This window comes from Lagopus leucura, unplaced genomic scaffold (assembly GCF_019238085.1).
Source record: "Lagopus leucura isolate 7727_CA_CO unplaced genomic scaffold, USGS_WTPT01 145-13_obj-0_obj, whole genome shotgun sequence".
Classification (NCBI taxonomy): Eukaryota; Metazoa; Chordata; class Aves; order Galliformes; family Phasianidae; genus Lagopus; species Lagopus leucura.
Genome location: NW_024967421.1, coordinates 4,780 through 23,472, shown reverse-complemented (window position 1 = coordinate 23,472; position 18,693 = coordinate 4,780). Strand labels below are relative to the sequence as shown.

General features: G+C 48.8%; 1 protein-coding gene across 1 annotated transcript in view; it reads right to left on the bottom strand.

Moving 5' to 3' along the window:
• Window positions 1-8,531: 8,531 nt before the first annotated feature.
• Window positions 8,532-18,693, bottom strand: part of MBD3 (methyl-CpG binding domain protein 3) — a 14,484-nt gene continuing 4,322 nt past the window's right edge. The window contains exons 3-8 of the mRNA XM_042893815.1: window positions 16,949-17,108; window positions 16,002-16,139; window positions 13,584-13,674; window positions 12,979-13,156; window positions 11,808-12,005; window positions 8,532-10,418 (exon numbers count right to left, since the gene is read on the bottom strand). Of these exons, the coding sequence (XP_042749749.1) occupies window positions 11,813-12,005; window positions 12,979-13,156; window positions 13,584-13,674; window positions 16,002-16,139; window positions 16,949-17,108 (760 nt within the window). The 3' untranslated portion in view covers window positions 8,532-10,418; window positions 11,808-11,812. The remainder of the gene's footprint in view (window positions 10,419-11,807; window positions 12,006-12,978; window positions 13,157-13,583; window positions 13,675-16,001; window positions 16,140-16,948; window positions 17,109-18,693) is intronic.

Below are 18,693 nucleotides of genomic sequence, written 5' to 3'. Positions count from 1 at the left end.
GCCCGGAGACGCCGTACGGGCGTCTCCGGGCTCTTCGGACCCCCCCCGGGGCTGATAGTATGGGTTGGGATAGGGCTAAAAACACACAAAGAAAACACATTTACCTTGACGGCCCACGATTTCAGCGACGTGTTCGGAGCTGGGAACGGGAACGCATTCGGTCATATTGACGCTTTTTTTCCTATTCCCGAGGATGTTCATCTGGTCGGTTAAAAGAGGGGGGAGGTGGTGGTGGTGGTGGTGGTGGTGGTGGTGGTTCGGTGCGAAGTTGCCGAAAACGGATGATGATGATGATGATGATGATGATGATGGTGGTGGTGGTGGTGAAGAAGAGGTACCGGGAAGAGTCGGGTTGTTCCCGGGGGGCTCCGGTTCCGCTTCCCCACCCCCTCCTCCTCCTCCTCCTCCTCCTCCTCCTCCCCCCCCCCGGTTCGGTCGTTTCCTCCAAACCCAATAACGATAATTGATCCAAGGCGAATCTCAAAGCTTCTTCTTGCGTTTGAGACGGCCCCTCCCTCCTCTCCGTTTCGGTCTCCGGTTCCTGCCCGGTGCTTACGATCGACGGTGGGGTTGGAGGAGGATTTAATAAAGCTAAACAACGAGGGGGGGCTCGACCAGCCTCGCCTCCGTCGGGTTGATAGATGGAGCCGGGCATGGCGGTGCTGTGCGGTGCTTTGCGGGGCGGTGGCGGTGCCCGGTGCCCGCCGCACGCCGCCTCCCCCCCCCCCCCCCCCCCGCCCCCCCCCCGTCCGGCCCCGCCCCCCCCCTCCCCCCTCCCCTTTCGACGTCAGCCCGCCCCGACAATGGGCCGCACCCGGCGGCGCGCATGCGCGGTAGCCAACAGGAAGTGAGGCGTGGTTACGGCGTTAAGCCCCGCCCATCTACTTCCGTGACCACGCCCACTTTTCCACCCTCCCATCCTGGCGGGAAGCGAGAGAGCGGGTGGGGGAGGGGGGAGCTGTAGGATGGAGTCGGCGTCTCCGTTTCCTTTGTGTGTTTTTATCATAATCAGAACCACAGAACGGCCAGGGTTGGAAGGGACCTCAAGGGTCATGAAGCTCCACCCCCTGCCACACGCAGAGCCACCAACCTCCACATTCAGTACCAGCCCAGGCTGCCCAGGGCCCCATCCAACCTGGCCTTGAACGCCTCCAGGGATGGACGGGGCATCACAGCCTCTCTGGGCAGCTGTTCCAGCACCTCACCACTCTCATAGCAAAGAACTTCCCCCTGACATCCAATCTAAATCTCCCCTCCCTCAACTTCAAACCATTTCCCCTTGTCCTGCTGTTATCAACCCTTTCCAAGAGTTGATTCCCCTCCCTTTTGGTACTGAAGGCTGCACTGAGGTCACCCCACAGCCTTCTTTTCTCCATGCTGAACAAGCCCAGCTCCCTCAGCCTGTCTTCATAGGGGAGATGCTCCCCTATCCCAAGCACTCATTTACAACCATACTATCAACCCCTGGGGGGTTCAAGGAGCTCAGAGATGCTGTACAGCATCTCTGGGCTCCTTGGATCCCCCCAGGGCTGAGGCTTCCACCCCCCTCCCCAACCCAGTTCTGACCTAAAGAAAGAGAAATCAACACCACGTGGTTTAAATCCATTCCTCCTCGTCTTGTTACTAATGGGGAAGAAGTAGATCAGATCCTGGGGGTGAGGGGGGGGCATCTTTCACCCAAAAGGTGGTGGGTGCCCCATCCCAAGACTGTGAGGCAGCCCATGGCGCTGATACGGGGCTGGGAGCTCCATTCCAGCTGTGGGAATGGAATGTTGTTTCTGCATTTGATATTAAAAAGGGCAATAGGTCTGGTATGAAACGTGGAGGTTGGTGGCCCTGCATGTGGCAGGGGGTTGGAGATTCGTGATCCTTGAGGTCCCTTCTAACCCTGGCCGTTCTGTGATTCTGTGACAGGCAGGCACCAAGATGGCTCCCCTCCTTCTCCCCAGCTTATCTTTGTGGAAAGGACAATCAGATATCCGCAAAATAACGATCAAATGTGGAATAAGTTAATTAATTAACTCCTGATTTACGCTTAGGCAACAAAAACTTATGTTTGTCCAGTGTTTCCATGTTTAGTGAAGCGTCAAGAAGATTGTGAACCTAAAGTACTCGGCCAATGAAAAGCCAGGGGAGAAAGAGATCAGCGTTGAGGAATAGGGAATAAGAGATGTAACCCTGTTTTCTGGGGGCTCTCCTGCTTGCAGGAGGCCCAACACTGCAATTGCAAATAAAATCTGCTTTATCAGAGATCCCGTCCTGGAAAATGATTTGGATATTTCCAACACAGCCCAGCCATGCTGTGATTCCATATTTCTACGACCATTAAGAACCCTTCCAACCCCACCGCTGTCTCCTCCCCCTGCAGCCCCAGCAGTTTGCAGCCCCCAGACCCACGATGGGGATTCACCCATTCTCCCCTCTATGCTGCAGGCCCTCCCCAGCTGTGCATCCCTGCATTCACCCCTCATTCATCTGCACCACCTGGGCCAGGCCCTGCAGGGCATTCCCAGCTCTTCCTGGCAGTGACTGCACACTCACTCACCCAAACGCTATCAAGATCTGTTATTAGCTCACCCACTGCCTCAGATACCCACCCCATCCTGCTCAAAGTCCACAGGCCCAATTCTCAACCTTTATTTTTGCCACTTTCACACCGTTCTCTCACCCCCATCCCTGCCTATGGAACCAGTTCAGCCATTGGGATTGTTTTCAACTCCAAGAACCCTCAGTGCCAGGCTCAGAAACCCCCACCTCAGAACCCCCCTCCCTGTTTGCCCTGCACACATCCCAGTAAACATTAACTCCTGCGGGTCAGCGGCCAAACAAGCAGCACCAGCTCTGCCCTTGTGCTCCCAAGGTCTGATCCACGGGGAGGGACTTTCAGCCCATCCTTGTGATGATCCCCTTAAACTTCTCCATCATCTACCCGACAAGATAACAGCCAGCAGGAGCTGCCTCTTCCTTTCCATTCTGTTTAGTTGGCAGCTGCTGCAATGCTTCATGCAATGCCTCGCTTGCTCCTCTCCTCTCGGTTACATCCCGGTGCTGAGCTCTGAGCTGCTGGTTCTGCATGCTGCACTGCTTCTTATCACCATCTCACCATCAGTTTGTGCTCATCCCCACCTGCCCTGTGCTCACTGCACCTTCCCATCCCATGCCATGAGCTGCTGAGCGCTGCAGGGCTCTGGGTTGGATGGGAGCAGCTCACATCTGCTGCAGTTCTCCGCTAAGGGCAGATGTGGCAAAAGCAGACCTGACTGCGAGACATCTCCTCCTCACACTTCCCAAAATATTTCACTTAGTAAGCTGAATCACCCCCAGCAAACCACTAAAAATAGTGGCTTTTCCATTACTTGCGACGGAGCGGCGCAACCTCTCCATTCCAAGCTTCTCCTATTTCCAGATTGTCAAAAAATAACAACCAAAACCCAACAAAACCCCCACCAAAAAAACTCCTGGAGGTGGTCAAGAACGGTGGAGATGCGGCACTCAGGGACACAGGTTGGAGTTCTCAGAGGTCTTTTCCATCCTTTGTGGTTCTGTGCAGCCTGAACCGACGCCACGGCGAAGCTCCATAAGAAATGCTGTGCACGGGCTCCCCAAGTCACCCCAGCAACTGCAACAGCAGCTCCAAACTCTGTCACTTTTGCCCACGCTGTGCTCTCAGCCCTTTCTGGAAATCACTGCGTCACGTCCCACAACACCTAGGAAAGTGCCAGCTCTTATTTAAAGCGGTTTGGTGTTTCTTTTTTTTTGGCTAAACTGGTTTCTAGATGTTATGCCTGTGCTCTGTTCCATTTTCAGAAGTAGCTCATGCTTTCTTCTTTCCTTCGCTTCTTAATTTCACTCGCGACCCTAAGTTACCTTCTTTTTTAACCTGTGTAATTAGCAAGTCCTTAAAAGACTTGGCTTCATTAACAGAGAACACAGATTACATAAATTAGACAAATTCTTTAGCTTAACTCCACTTGCCTACCAAAAACTCCACCGCCACAGTGAAGAGCAACAGTGGAGGAGCAGCACTTGGGGGCAGTCAGTGGGACAGGCTGGGTTTGGTCACCTTGGAGGTCTTTTCCAGCCCTAACGATGCTGCGATCCTAAGATCCAACTTCCCTGAACACAATCAAAAGGAGGAGGCTGGTGCTGCTGCTTCCAAGCCCACCCACACGATGCTTGCTTCTGGTTTCCCCGTTTCCTATCAGGGCTCATTCCCGATTCCCTCTGCTGCTGCTCTGTAGCCATTTGCCAAGCAGCCCCAAGTTGAGGAGCTGCCCTCAGAGATGCTGTGGGTCACAAAGCTCTCAGCTGAGCTTCCAGCACAGCCCTTTGTCGGCTGCAGTCGCTGTGGAAAGAGGGCCCAGCACTGTGCTGGCACCGTCCTCAGCTGAGCATCCTCAGACCAAAGCCATTCCCTGCATGCATACAGGGAGTTCAGAACGCTGAACTGAAGCAAAGCAGAGGTGTAGCAGCACATTAAGCCATTTTCTGGATGTGGAAATAGATCAATATAACTACAGCAAAGTTATTATTGCCACCATAGCTATGCAAGTGTAAACTCCCTCCATGATTCTGAGACAGCCTCTTCTATTTCAGGTCAAGTGTGCAAATGCAGAACTTGCAACGCCCTAGCTAGAATATTTATGCTGTTACAAAGACCAAGCCCTAAAGAGAGGATACCTGAACATACAGGGAGGGGAGAAAAAAAAACAAACCCACACTTGTCTCCAGTTCCTTTAATCGCAGCACATTAGCCAAATGTGATACACAGGATGCAGCATTTAGGTGGGGAGTGTGTTTCGCAGTGGCTCTTCTAAGTCTTCAGGAGCTCCAACTTGACTTTCTGCACCGCCCCCCAAGCAAAAGAAATCATGCAAACGTCATGCAAAGAATCCATGCTTTGAGCACAGCGCAGGAGAGGGGGTGCAGCCTGGAGAAGAACTATAAAAAAAGCCCTCGGTGGTGTGTGGGAAGGCTTAGGGGAATATTTCAGCACATCAGGAGCTGAATCACTGCATGTAGGTGGAGCCAGACAGATTGACAAGATCTGCAACTTGGAAAAATGACCTAAGTCTGAGATCAATCATCTCACAAAGTCGCTGACGGAGGGAACAACAGATGGATGGGGATGGAGGTGAGGAGGCTCAATGTCAGCGCGGCGTGGAAGAAGGCCCTGGGAACACACACTGTGCTGACCCCAAGCACGCAGGGATGCATTCTGTGCAGTGTAAGATCTGAGCACATCTCTTCTGTTACCTGCCAGCATCGCCACCAAAACTTTCCCTCCTGCTGCAGCAGTGCATGAAGAAGGCACTGGGGGGGAAGCTATGAGCACACATCTGCCATGTGTGAGATTAATGAAGGATGCAGCTTCCAGGTAACGACTTCTCAGAAGTTGTGGAGCAGCACTTGATGCAAAACTATGGATTAATTGCACGTCAGATAAAAGCACGAAAAATAAACGACTGTAAACCAAGCTTTCAAGTTTTACAGCCCTTCAGATCGCTGCATCCCAGTCAAATCTGCTTCACAGGCTGATCCGGGACGTAAAACTACTCAAATCACAAGCAAACCTGAGTAATAACTTCCTAATTTCCTTCAGAAAGCCCAAACTCGGGGCCTATTCATCACAAGAGCTGTACTTTGTCCATGCAAACAAATACAGCTCTCCTCAGCCGAGCAGTTCCTGAGCTCTGCCGCTAGAGACAAACCACATAGAGGTCACTCACTGCCCTACTATTCCAGTTCTGCACGATCTCCAAGCATTTCCCTTTGTGACTCTGCATGGTACGAAGAATGCACTAAACATTAAGAGATTAATTGAATGAATTAGACGACGGCTTGCCTTGCTTGGTAAATAAAACTCGCGAGCAGCCGCTGGCACCGTATCTGTAGCATCAATACTCAATTACAAAGCCAGCCCGTAACCCTGGCAATCATCTCCAATGCCATTTGGCAGGTCGTGCTGGAGTTCAAGATGTTATGACTGCAGATCAGCATTTAGCAAACGCTGCTCTGTGCTGCTCTCACGCACAGCAGCTGGTCGTGGGGTTAAACAAAAGGGCAACGCTTTGCCCTCAGCAGTTCAAGGCCAACACGGCTCATCTCTGATAATCTGAGGGCAAACCTGAGCTTTCAGCTCGCTGCATCCAACCCAGGATGCTCCATTCTGTTCACAGCAGGGAGCTGTGCTACATATCGTGGGTCTGATAAGTTTGTGCTGTGTGTGACAGCAGCACTTCATGTGATAGGGGATAACTGCAGCTCTTGGGCACGATACGATCCAAAGATTTCCATGGGCATCCTGACTCCTGGAGTTTGGTCTTACGTCTGCATGCAATCCCAAATAATAGGGCTGACTGGATTGTTAATCCTAAAAACCCTGACTTTGTAGGATCCCACCCTCTCTCCTCGTTTGCCCCGTGCCCTCTGAACACGTCATCCTACCTTCTTGAGCATCAGCCTATGTGGAACAGGCTCTTTTTAAAGCAAGACCAAAAGGATGCGATTCAGGTGCTTGGAGATGGGTTGTCCTTTCCTATGTTCTGCTCTACCACCTCCAGCAAAGTAGTAAAGAGTGGGAGCGAATAACAGAAATGAACAAAGGAAGCAGGAAGGCTCAGAGGGAAGCTGAGCACGTAGGAAAGATGGGGAGGGCCTTTTTGCAGCCAGGCACCTTGCACAGGACCAGCACCAAAACTCATCTGACCAAGGAAACTTTATCAGCACAGCGCGCTGCCTCTTCCCTCTGCTGCTCACACTGCTGTCAGCCTGGGAGAGATTAGCTTTCAGCAAGACAGCTGCAAAATACACGTCCTTTTTTCCCCCCTTTCACCTTTACTGACGCTCCCCATTCAACATTTCCTTAGTTTATAGAAAGGAGCAGGAGGACAGCCTGCCAGAGCTGTAGAGAAGCACAATTCCCTCCACCAGCAGCTGATAAACTGCCACTGCTGAAAAGCTTCCATTCAGCAGCCTGGTTGGCACAAAGCGAATTGCTTCCAGCTCCCAAACGTGCCTCGCTGATGGAAACACGTGTTTCTGATTTGCCAAGTTCATTCCAGCTCCTCCTCTCACCCAGGAAGCAGAACAAGAGCGTGCATTTATCAGTGAACTCTCACATCAAACCTTTTTGCTGCAGTATCCCTGCTAGGAAGCCATGGGAGAGATGGAACAAAAGGCTCCACGTGCTGGGTTTACCATGCCCACAGTAGCAACCCAGCTGTGCCTCTCATGCCTGTTTTCTCTTCCTAATATGCTCAGTTTACAAGCAAGAAAACTCCTCCCTTGTCTTGCTCAACAGGCAGCCAAGCAAGTTGGGCTTCAGATGGGAGCTGGCTTTCAGGCAGAGCCACCACCAAGAGCTCTGCAGGCTTAAACCGTACCAACATCTGTGCAAATTGGTGATTTCACTGCCATTTTTTGCCGAGTAAAACTGCAAAACTGTCAAACCTCTCCTCCAAGCAGTGCTCCCTGCCACTGAGCAGGCTGCTGCCCCCAGGTGGGACACGAACCATCGTGAGGAGCACAGCACAGGGCTGGAATGGCTTTTGGGAGCTCAGCAGTGTGATGGCATCTGCAGAAAAAGCTGCACGGTTGCAGCTGCACAGGGCAGACTCCTGACTTCTCAGTGAAGATGACCACTGACAAAGCTTGGCACCATCATTTCAGATGAGCAAAGCAGTCTATCATTGCAAACCTTGCACAGGACACACCTAAGCCTAATCTATTCTGCCTTAACATCATTCAGTTACTTTTCTTGCAGGTTTTCTTTGCTTATTCACTGCTTCAGAAGATACACCTCAGTAACGACGCTCTCTCCATCTTGGGGATGTGCAGAAGGCAGGCAGCTCACCGTGTGCCCCTCCACCATGGCTGCAAATGAGAAACTCAGTCATCAGAGCAGCAATGTGAGAAAGCCAGCAAGCTCCTTTCCAAGGAACGTTCATTTACTCACCCGTTTCAGCAAGCAGGTAATGTTAGTTAAGTTCCTTTGGATCTCCTGTCCTCCTTTTCTGGTACTCTGAGCAATCAGCTCCCTCCATATGAATGCAAACATACATAGGCTTTTGATTTGACGAACCAGTTGGCAGCAATTTGAACTGCTTAATTTGTTCTTCTTAATCTTTGGTGCTATCAGCTTCTCAGTGGCCTGCGTTGTGGTGCCATGTAGGCTTAAAATGCATTTCCGTTTGAATAGAAGCAGAGGCATCACTAGGTAGCAGAAGTTTACAATAAACCCCATCAAAATAGCACCAGAACCCGGTCATAAGAGCCCCTCCAGGGTGGGCTGCAGACTTCTAGAGCTCAAATCCAGCCCAAAACACATCTCAGCAGCTGCTTGGTGAGGATGCAGGACTCAGCAGCCTTCCACAGTGTCACTCTTCTCCTCCTCTTATGGATCTCAAACACTGAGATCCAAAGCTCAGAGCAGAGCCCAACGAAGATGTGAACATCTCCCTGCCCACATACCTGGAACGCGGCACACAGACTCCAATCAGGGCCTCGAGGGAAAAGAGAAGAGTCTCCACTTTGTGAGAAACATTTAATTCAACACAATGAATTACAAGAGGACAGTTTTACAGAATAATAACCGTAACAGACTGTTTAAAAAGGAAAAATCATCCTCGCTGGCTGCAGTAGAAGGTAAAGACCCCCAGTGCGATACCTGGTGCAGCAGCAGCAAAGTACAATTTCAGTCTTCTTGCAGTACTCCAAATGAGCAATAGCAAAAGGATTTTGTGTCTTCACATCTTTAAGAAAGGTTAATACAGTACCAGTCGCTTTGGCATGGGATCTTTTTCGAGGAGCTTTTAAACCCTACGGACATCACTAAAGCAAACTACTCCCAAAGGTCCCTCGCTCTGACTGCTAACCATCCTCACACAATAAAGGCTCTGGGAGCTACTTTCTTCCCCAAGTTTTGGGATACCAACAACTTGTACAAGTGGTCAGTGGCACAATATTGAATCCACCACTTTATACTGTTACTCTCAGCTGAGACGTCCACGCATTCATTATGCAGTGGATACCCTAAGACTAAAATAACTTCTGCAACCTAGTCAACATGTTCTCCAAGCTATACACTCATCTTCCTTCCCCTCTCCCTATCCTCCCTCCCCAGATAAAGCCCTTTTTAGCCCCAAGTTCCCCCCAAATGCTCACAGTTGTACTAGAAGAGACTGAGGAATCAATCAAGGTACCCACGGTGAAGCCAAATACTTATAAACACATTAAGGCAGGTTTCACATCATTTCAGTTTTTGGACACAAAAATGCTGGTCACTTCACTGCACATGCAAATAAGAAAGGTTTAATACTTAATAAAAAGCTTTAGATCTTTTTTTTTTTAAGGTAACAATTATAGAAAAAAAAAATCAACCTTTTGCCTTGTTTTTGAAAGAGGTCAGAACATTACTGCACATGAAAGCAGATGTGTAGAAACACCTATTGGAATGGATTCCCTTCCCTCCACACACACAGAAACAGAGGTGAGGGTTCTTGGCACCAAAAGAGAAAAGAGGAAGTCCTCCTCATTGTCAGTCAGAAATGAGGAATCCTCCCATTCTGAGTTGAGGTCCTTCTGACCAGAAGAAACCAAAGCAAAATATACCACTGAGCAGGTATATTTATCTTACCTGTTCTGCTATGCCTGAGGCATACCCAGAACTCCATATAAAAACGTGCACTGTAGTGCATTTGGTTTGATGTTGGAACTCACTAAAAAACCAGATTGCCATTGACCAGTTCCTCATGTGTAACTTCCCCTGCTCATCGAAACCTCAGGTGGAAGAGGCACTGGCAGCTCATCTCTGAGACTACGCTGCCAAGACCAATGTGGTCTTGTGAGGAAAATGAAATTCACTGACCTGAATTGACACATGGAATGACAATCCACAACATAAAATGACCTCCGTACAGACTGGTACAGACAGGTAGCCCACAGCAGAGCAGCCAAGGAGTGAAATGGCATCTCTCTCGCTTGCATCAGAGAGAAAATGGTTTCCGTGGGTCATCCTTAAAGGTACTTGGATAGAAAAGCTTGGAAAAAAAAAAACGTAGCACCTATTGCTGACCCACAAAACCAAAACCAAATTAAGAAGGACAGGGAGTTTGGTTCCTAATACATTCCCTCCCACTGTTTTGCATTCCTTTATTCCCTCCCGCTTTTGTTTTCCCCGTTGCCCTCCCCCTTAACAAAAAGGAGGGGGAATAGAGCTTCAGTCAAGTTCCATCTTCCAAACTACCCAGCAATGAATGAACCATCAGCTTCTTGGCTTTCCTGAAGTGTACATCAAAATGCTCATAGTTGCAGCTGGACTGGTGGTGCAAGTTACTCTGCAGACACTCTTGGCTTTGTAAATAGTTGTGCTGACCCTGCTGGTAGGGTTTGTTCTGGGAATTCTTAGATGGAACTCCCTAGAAGAGAAAGAAAAGAAGAGCTGGTAAGTCAGGAGACACCGCCTTTGCAGCACCACTGCCAAAACATCACCACTCCTTTATCTCCTGTTTTTCACCTTCAGCAGATAGTTTGTTATGGTTCTCTGCTGGGCCAGAGCTCTGCAGTAGAAAGGAATGTGAGATATTCACTGTCCAAATAAAGCTACTGCTAGTCATGTGGTAAACCAGGAAAATGTAGAGCCCAGATGCAAGATGGTATCTCCCAAATGCTGAACAGATTTCACATCACAACCAGCCTTCCAGCTTCACACGAATTGTCCTTCATTCTATCTCATGCTGAAATGCAGCTGCCACTCCCTCCAAAGGGGTTTTTCTTTTCTTCTGCTGTTCATCCTGAAGATCCTTCCTTCCTCCACATTCCTGATTCCTGCCTGACAGGCTCACACCACTGGAATCTGCACGATGCAGCACCCAGGCTGTTGGCTGTCCTACCACAGAATGCTCACTGCTTTCTCAGGCTACAATGATCAAAACTTAAAGCCAGCGAGTTCTGTTTCCATCTGGCTGCACGAGGTGCCTTTTCCCCCCCCACTCTGCATTCCTACACAGCAAAAATTTATTACTGAGAGCTACTTTGGGTTACGAGACAATAAAACAAAATTCCACCTGCACCTTTAAAAAGCTCCACTGCACAAGTGAAAGTCAGACCGACTTGAACACGAGAAGCAGCTCCTGATGCTAACTTCAAAGGCTGCTCAGTACTGAAGGCACGTTTCTGTGAGCCCTGCAGCTGGCAGCACGCAACAATTGAGTTCTTCTCAGATTCTGAACACTTTACATTCTCCTGTTGCTTTCAGTTTACAAATTCCTGCCACAAAGTATTTCAGCAACTTCCCTCTTAGCCAGGTTGCCCTTTTCTGATGTCTAAAAGTGTTTCAAATTTCCAGAAAGGTGCCCTCTGATACATTCTGCTTGCTGGAAAAGCATGAAGAGAACAGAGCCCATAAGGCATCAGCTGTCCTGCCCCCCTGCAGGATCCTCCTGCCTGTCACAGGCCATAATAAATAAACTGGGGGTGCAAAACGACATCACAAGGCATCCATTTTTAAGAACTGATCCATTTTCATAATCGAATCCTTCACGTGCTGCCATTCAGAGCCTGGTTACACATTCAGCCATTCCATCCGAGGCAAACTTAAGGCCCAGAACACTTCATGACAATGCAAACACTCACCAGACATCACAGTCAACAAGATATTTGATTTCTGCACGAAAAGCACGCTGTGAAAGCGTGTGCTTAAAAGCAAACATTGGTCAACATTTGCCAGGGTTCCCTCAGAAAACATTTCTGCCTTCAGTGAAGCACTCTTCAGTAAGCTGCTGTGAGAAAGGAGGCTGTCACATTACCTGGACTATACATTCTCCATTTCCTGGTCATGATCCTGTTCCTCTTCTTCCTCCTCATCTTCTCCTTCCTCCTCACCTCCTTCTTTCTCTGTAGGAGCTTCCCCATCTCTTGCTATCTCCTCTACATGGGCCAGCATGTCAGCCATCAGAGCTTCCTCCAGCCTCTTCCGCACCTGCTGCACCAGCTCCTCTTGCTTCCTGCCCCCCAAATCAACCAACATTGACATTAATTCTCAAAGCTACTTCAAGCAAAAGAAAGATTGCTCATAGAGAAGGCCAGGCAGAAAAGCAGGACTTGGGAAGAGCCTTCAGCAAGAGCTGCACCATTAAAAAAGAAAAAGCCTGGCATTAAAACGAGGTTGAAAGAAACATCTCCATTTCTCCATTGAATATTTCAACGTTACAGCTCCTTTTATCTCAAAGCCACGTAATGCAATGTAAAGAATTGGTCAACAAACTGCAGTGCCTGGGATTCCTATTTCATCTCAGCCACAGGAAACCAGAAAGCTATAAACAGACTGCTTTTCCTGGTCATTCATGCCTAAATCACACCCCACAAATGTCATCCTGTAGTTCAAAAAGATCGACCAGCTGAACAGTCCAAACAATTCCTGCTTTTATGCACTGTCAATGAATGTGAAGTAGTGTGATTTCAGGTTTGAGAAAGGAATATACCAAAGACATTATCAGGTGCTTAAAGCTGAACCTGACCAACTCTGATTTGTTGAAAGCAAGCTGCAGCCACTCGAATTGCATCCTTGTTCACTGCCATAGCAGTGGTTGATGCTTTTGGTTGGTGCTGTGCTGACACAGAAGGATAAAATGGTGAAAAATACATCTGGTGTTTTCCCAAGCATCCAATTTCTTGAGAGGTGCCCTAAGCCACATTACTCAAACTCAGACACCTTTGTCAATTAAAGGAGACACACTGATATGAAGAACAAACACGAACCTGAAACCTCAGAGTAACTGACCACAGTCCAACTAAAAAAATAATGTGCTTTAAGTACGTGACTGTGTGAGAGCTGCTTCATGCAAGGATTTTCTCCTGCTTTTCTGATAAAGACACTTTCAAAGCCATGCTCTACCAGAGGATTTGGCTTGCCGCTGAACAGAGAGCACTGTTCTACTAGAGGAAAACTTTTCAAGACAGTATTTCTCTGATTGATACCTAATATCTTCATCAGTCACCATAAATGCTTTGCAAAGTGGCTGTGAAGTGTTGAGCCACACGCCAGGATTCTTCTCCACGGCTGCAGACAGCTGCCCAGTGATGGGCATGGTGCTGGTGTGCAGGGCACTGGCGATGGCAGACAGGAGGGTCTCATCAGTGCAACCAGGTCCAACCCCTGCAAGGCAGAGAAGTGACAATCAGCACTGCATGACGTGCAGCAGATCAAACAGAAAGCACTGCTGAAACGTTAATGGCAAAGCAGGTGGTGTTATTTAGGAAGCCAGCATGACCTAAATCTCAGGCCTGAATGGTTTTCATAGCACCTGCACAACTCCCCCCCCTCCCCAGATCCATCCCTCGTTGTGCCACGTGAAACACAGCCTGGGAGTGGAAGCAGTTTGAACAGGCACTGCTTCTGGAGTACAAACAAACACAAGTCAAGCAACTTTGCCACTTCCTCTCATTATGCTGCTGTATCCCCTAAGGACAAAGGGAGGTCACAGGGCACCAACAGCTGCTGCTGGAGGAAGAGTGGTCTGAAGAGCTCAAGCACAGCACCTCTGGATCATGGCTGGAACCGGAGCTGAGGGCAGGCTGATTACCTTGTAAACCTTTAGGCAGGTCCATCGTTTTCACCAGCTCCTCTGCGATGTCAAAAGCGTTCAGCCCGCTTAATTTCTTCTCCCAGAAGAGCTGCCGTGAAAGAAAGCATCGATTGGTACACAGAAAGAAATGGAATCAGACACAGCCAACACTTGCTGGCTACAGAAGCAGGCAGGGCACTGCTGCAAAGGTTGGAGTTGGTGCAGACAGGGCTCTGCCATGCATGAAGGCAGGGAGCAAACCTCGCTGCCCATCAATCCCACACCTCATCCTGATGTACTGCCTTGAGGGCTTTGCCCCCGAGGAGCAGAACATCTCTGCTTCTTTACTCTTCTGCTCTCTCTCTCACATGCCACAGAACTGAAGTTAAGGAATGCAGAACTCATCTGAGCATTATTTCACTCCTCTCCTGGCATTCATGAGAACCATCCCAGCTCATCCTGAACGCTGCATTACAAGTTCTCCTCAAACTCAAAGGCAAGAGAAGCCGTGGTTTGGTGGGTAGATGGACAGAAAAGCTGGGTACACTTTCATCTCTCTATCTGCCTGTAAAAGGATGATCAACGAACAGCCAAAATGCATTTTTTCTTGCAATGAAGCCACTTTACCCAGGTAAGCAGGCCACACACCTCCTTTCATGCCTGACAGCATCCACGTGTTACGAGCTTCTAACTGAGAAATGAGGACTGCAAATGCCAAAACACATTGGGGCTGGTTATTCTCTCACCTGTGATTTTCAAACAGGTGGAATTTACACCAGCACACGATGGCTTACAGGAGGAGCAACAGAACTGCCAACGCACACCCTTCCTCCTTAGGAAACGACGTTAGAAACCCAGCAGCCTGCCTTTAGAACATAGCCACCACTCCATTTCAAAGAGATCCTCCACCATATTTCACTAAGGTAAGTTCTCAAGCTTGCACCAAGTCCTCAGTGTGAGATGTAAGAGTATTTTATAAGGTATTTTTAATGAAATCGCTTTCCTCTTTGTGTGATACACCTGCAAGAGCCTAAGATATCCTGCTAATTGGTACCATTGACAGCATCTGAACAGACTAATGAAGCTGAACTTCTAGTTTCCAAAAGGCACAAAGACAGGCTCACAACAGGAAAGGATTCACAGAAACCCTGGTGTGAGCTCTGTGCAGGCAGCAGGCTGTCAGCTCTGGGCAGCACTAATGAACTGAGAATGCCTTCCAAAGGCAGCTTTGAACACACCAGCCTCACTTGAACCAATGCCCAGCTCCAAAGCTGCATTGGTCCAAGCACACTCTTTGCATCCTTTCACTTGACAAAATTAAGCTGAAAGATTCCCTTTACCATTGGTTTGTTTCCTTGCTGGCAAATATACAGCATGAGAAGAAAAACAACAGGCAACTTTGTCACAGTGACATTCCAAGTGAATTTCTGACTGTATTCAAAGAGGTGGAGACAGCCAGCAATGACAGAGCCACCTGCAGGGGGACCATCCTGTGCAGCACATCACAAGCACCACAGAGGAACAGGGACTTCTTGAGACACAGAATTTGAACATTTTGTAACAGCTGCACTAAAATGGTGATGAGTTCCAAGTTTGTAGATAGGACTTGAATTAAGAGCTGGGAGCACCCTAAGCTTTCTGTAATCTTGCATTACTGTGCTCTCTGTCCAATGTTACAAACTCCAGCCATTTTATTTTGGGACTTCTCAGCAGCAAAAGTCAAGTTAGCTCTGCAGGGAAGGACCTGGTGGATGAGAAAGTGAACGTTGAGCCAGCAGTGCTCACGCAGCTTGGAAAGCAAATGGTATCCTGGGCTCCATCAGAAGCAGGGACAGGGAGGTGACTGTCCTTCTCTACTCTGCCCTCATGAGGCACCATATGCAGTACTGCATCCAGGTCTGGGGCACCCAATACAAGACAGGGAGCTGTGGGAGAGGGTCTAAAAGAGGCCACAAAGATGAGCAGAGGGCTGGAGCAGCTCCCCTCCAAAGACAGGCTGAGGGAACTGGGCTTGTTCAGCATGGAGAAAAGAAGCTGCAGGGTGACCTCAGTGCAGCCTGCAGTGCCTAAAGGGAGCCTGCAAACAGGAGGGGAATCAACTCTTGGAAAGGAGAGATAACAGCAGGACAAGGGGAAATGGTTTGAAGTTGAGGGAGGGGAGATTGAGGTTGGATGTCAGGGGGAAGTTCTTCGCTATGAGAGTGGTGAGGTGCTGGAACAGCTGCCCAGAGAGGCTGTGATGCCCCGTCCATCCCTGGAGGCGTTCAAGGCCAGGTTGGATGGGGCCCTGGGCAGCCTGGGCTGGTACTGAATGTGGAGGATGGCAGCCCTGCCTGCAGCAGGGGGGTCTGGAGGTTGATGATCCCTAAGGTCTCTTCCAACCCAACCCATTCTATGATTCTTCTGGAAAAGCAGCCTCTGAGCTCCAGGCCTCACCTGCCGGGGTTGGTCCACAGCTTTCTGTGGGTCACTCTTCACCTTATTGCTGGGATGGTTTGTGATCTTTGTGACAGGCTGTTTGAAGATGGAGGCCGTCTGTCTGACGGGCAGCGCCGTGTTCAAATCAGGCTTGCCCTAAACATTTCAAAACAAAAAGGAAGCAGAAAATGCCATAAAACATTTTACATTTGCCAAAATACCACTGCAGCTATAAAGAGGCACAGCGTGCAAAAGCAGCAGCACTCATGGACTTGAAAACCTGCCTGATCTGTAGCAGTGAGACTGCTGAACATGCACACAGTACCCCTCAGATCTCACCTAAGGCTTCTCAAACACAACCACACCTTCCCTCTTCATCTAATTCATACAGTTTTATTTCTATTTTGACAGAATTTAGGAGTCAGAACATTGATTTTACGTTCTGATGTGACAAGCCACCTTTGGGTCACTAAACCTAGATACAATGTTAGTAATAATTAGGAAAATCTGTTATGTGGGATTTAGAGAGCAGTTTGTGAATCCAGAAACCATCCTGACCTCTCTGGTTTTATTTGCTGGCATCCACTACTGAATTACAACAACATATCTGGAATCAAGCGCTCTTCTTTCCTACAAACCTTCAGTTCTTAACAAAACTCACTTCTGACAGCACTGATAACCATCAGGTTGGACTAGATGAACTCAGTGGTCTTTCCAACCTTAACAACTCTGAGGTTTCACAGCACCTTGAGTTACACAGGAATTGTGCCATTTAGATCTGCCCTGCTCATCTGGGAAGGGCTGTGGGACAGGCTTTGCTCCTGAGAATGCAGACATGCTATGTGCTCAACCTATTTATGAGGTGTAGGAAAGGACTAAGGACAAATGCTGCTCATGATGGCTGTTTGTACCCACCATGCACACGGTGCTGCCTCCTCACTTAATCCCAAAGGTGAACGACTTACTTTGGCTTGGTTGGAACAGTCGTAGCGCATCCTCTGCCTGTTCTTGTTCATTTTACTCATCAGCATTTTCCCCGTGCGGAAATCAAAAGTGCTCAGGTCCATGGAGCTGCCCAGGTAGCGAGCCAGCTGGGGTTTGCTGCGGAACTTCTTACCACTGGGGCTGGAAAAGCACAGAAAAGAGCTCAGGAGGGAGAATGGAACCCTGTGCACTTCAACACAGCGGCTGCTTGAAGTTGTGTTTCTCTTCCTGAGCTCACGCTCAGCTCAGGATGGGCATCGCTGCACTCACGTCAGCTTCTGGTTGTTATTGGGAGAGACAAATAGAGCAGAACTCGTTGGGGTGTGTTGGAAACAAAAATTTGGACCATATATAAAGTATATGTTGTATTTTGCTGCATAAATTGTGCTGTATAAATTAACAGCATAATTAGCAGAATAACTGGAAAGGGCACAGGGGCAGCTATCACTCAGTTGTCTCCAATAACAACACCTGTTTCCAAGGATAATCTCCTTGTGTCTGAGAGGTACCATAAGTCCTCCCCAGCTCTGCTGTGCAGCAGCAAGGAGGAGGAAATTCACTGCCAAGGAAATGCGACGCTTAGCTGATGCAAGAATTAAGGTCAAAACCTTACAAAACTGTCAATTGATGGCAAAACAGAAGAGATTTGTTTTATGCACCTGATTTTACATGGACACTACAAGCTGGCAAGCACACACAAACCACTCCACCTCTTGTTTTATTTTAATAACAGCAGAGCCCTTTGCACTACAACAAAAAGCACTAATTGAGCCCTTTTGTACTTGGTGCATAAAGCAAGAAGCAGTCAATGCACTGTGACTGCAGAGAACTACAGACCCCAGCACAAAGTCGTCCTCACATCTCATTTAGCATCACAACAACGCTGCTTCCTTCTCTTAATTTCTCTCCTTTCTGTTACTTTGCATCTTTAACGTGCCAAGTACTTCGCTTCCTGAGGAGCTGAGGACAGCAGTGTGCATCCAGGTGTGCATCCAGTGCTCCATGCAGCCTGACACAGGCTCTCCCATACAGCCACTGCAGGTAAGTGAGTGAAAAACACCAAAAACTCCAGCTGAGCCCTCCCCACATTTGCCTGTTTCCTTCCATCACGCAGCAGTCAGCAGAGCTAGGACAGATCCATCGCATCACATGGGAGCAGGATTATCTCCGAGTGCATGCTGCTGCTTTTGGGTCGAGGTAACCCCAGATTGCACACATTACAGGCTCCATTTGCTCCCCTCGAGGAGGGAGAGGGGTGTTATCAGCACAACTTGCACCCGTCGGACACAAATGAGCACGGATGAGGTTTCAATGCCTTGTGGAGTCAGTTGGAGATCTGTAATTAAGTCACCTTCTGTTACTCCTGAAGCTACAAACGCAGCTTCTTGCTCATAGATTTCTACTAAAAGGCCAAGAATAACTGGAAATAATGAAGCTGTCACAGGCAGAGGGAAGCAGCACTGCTTCAGCAATGCAGAACACCCCCCAGCGCCGCGGTGCTGAGATGCTAACAACCTCTCTGGGGGTCTTCTTTAGGGCAGCTCAAAGGAAAAAGCGTTTTTCCACCATATTATCTACTTCTTTGAAAGCTCCATAGCAGGACAGTCTGGAAAAAGCAGTGTGAGCACAGGATTTCTAGTGCCATGGTACTGAATGGCAGGAGCAAGTCAATTAGTGTGGGGAAGGGAAGGGAAGGGAAGGGAAGGGAAGGGAAGGGAAGGGAAGG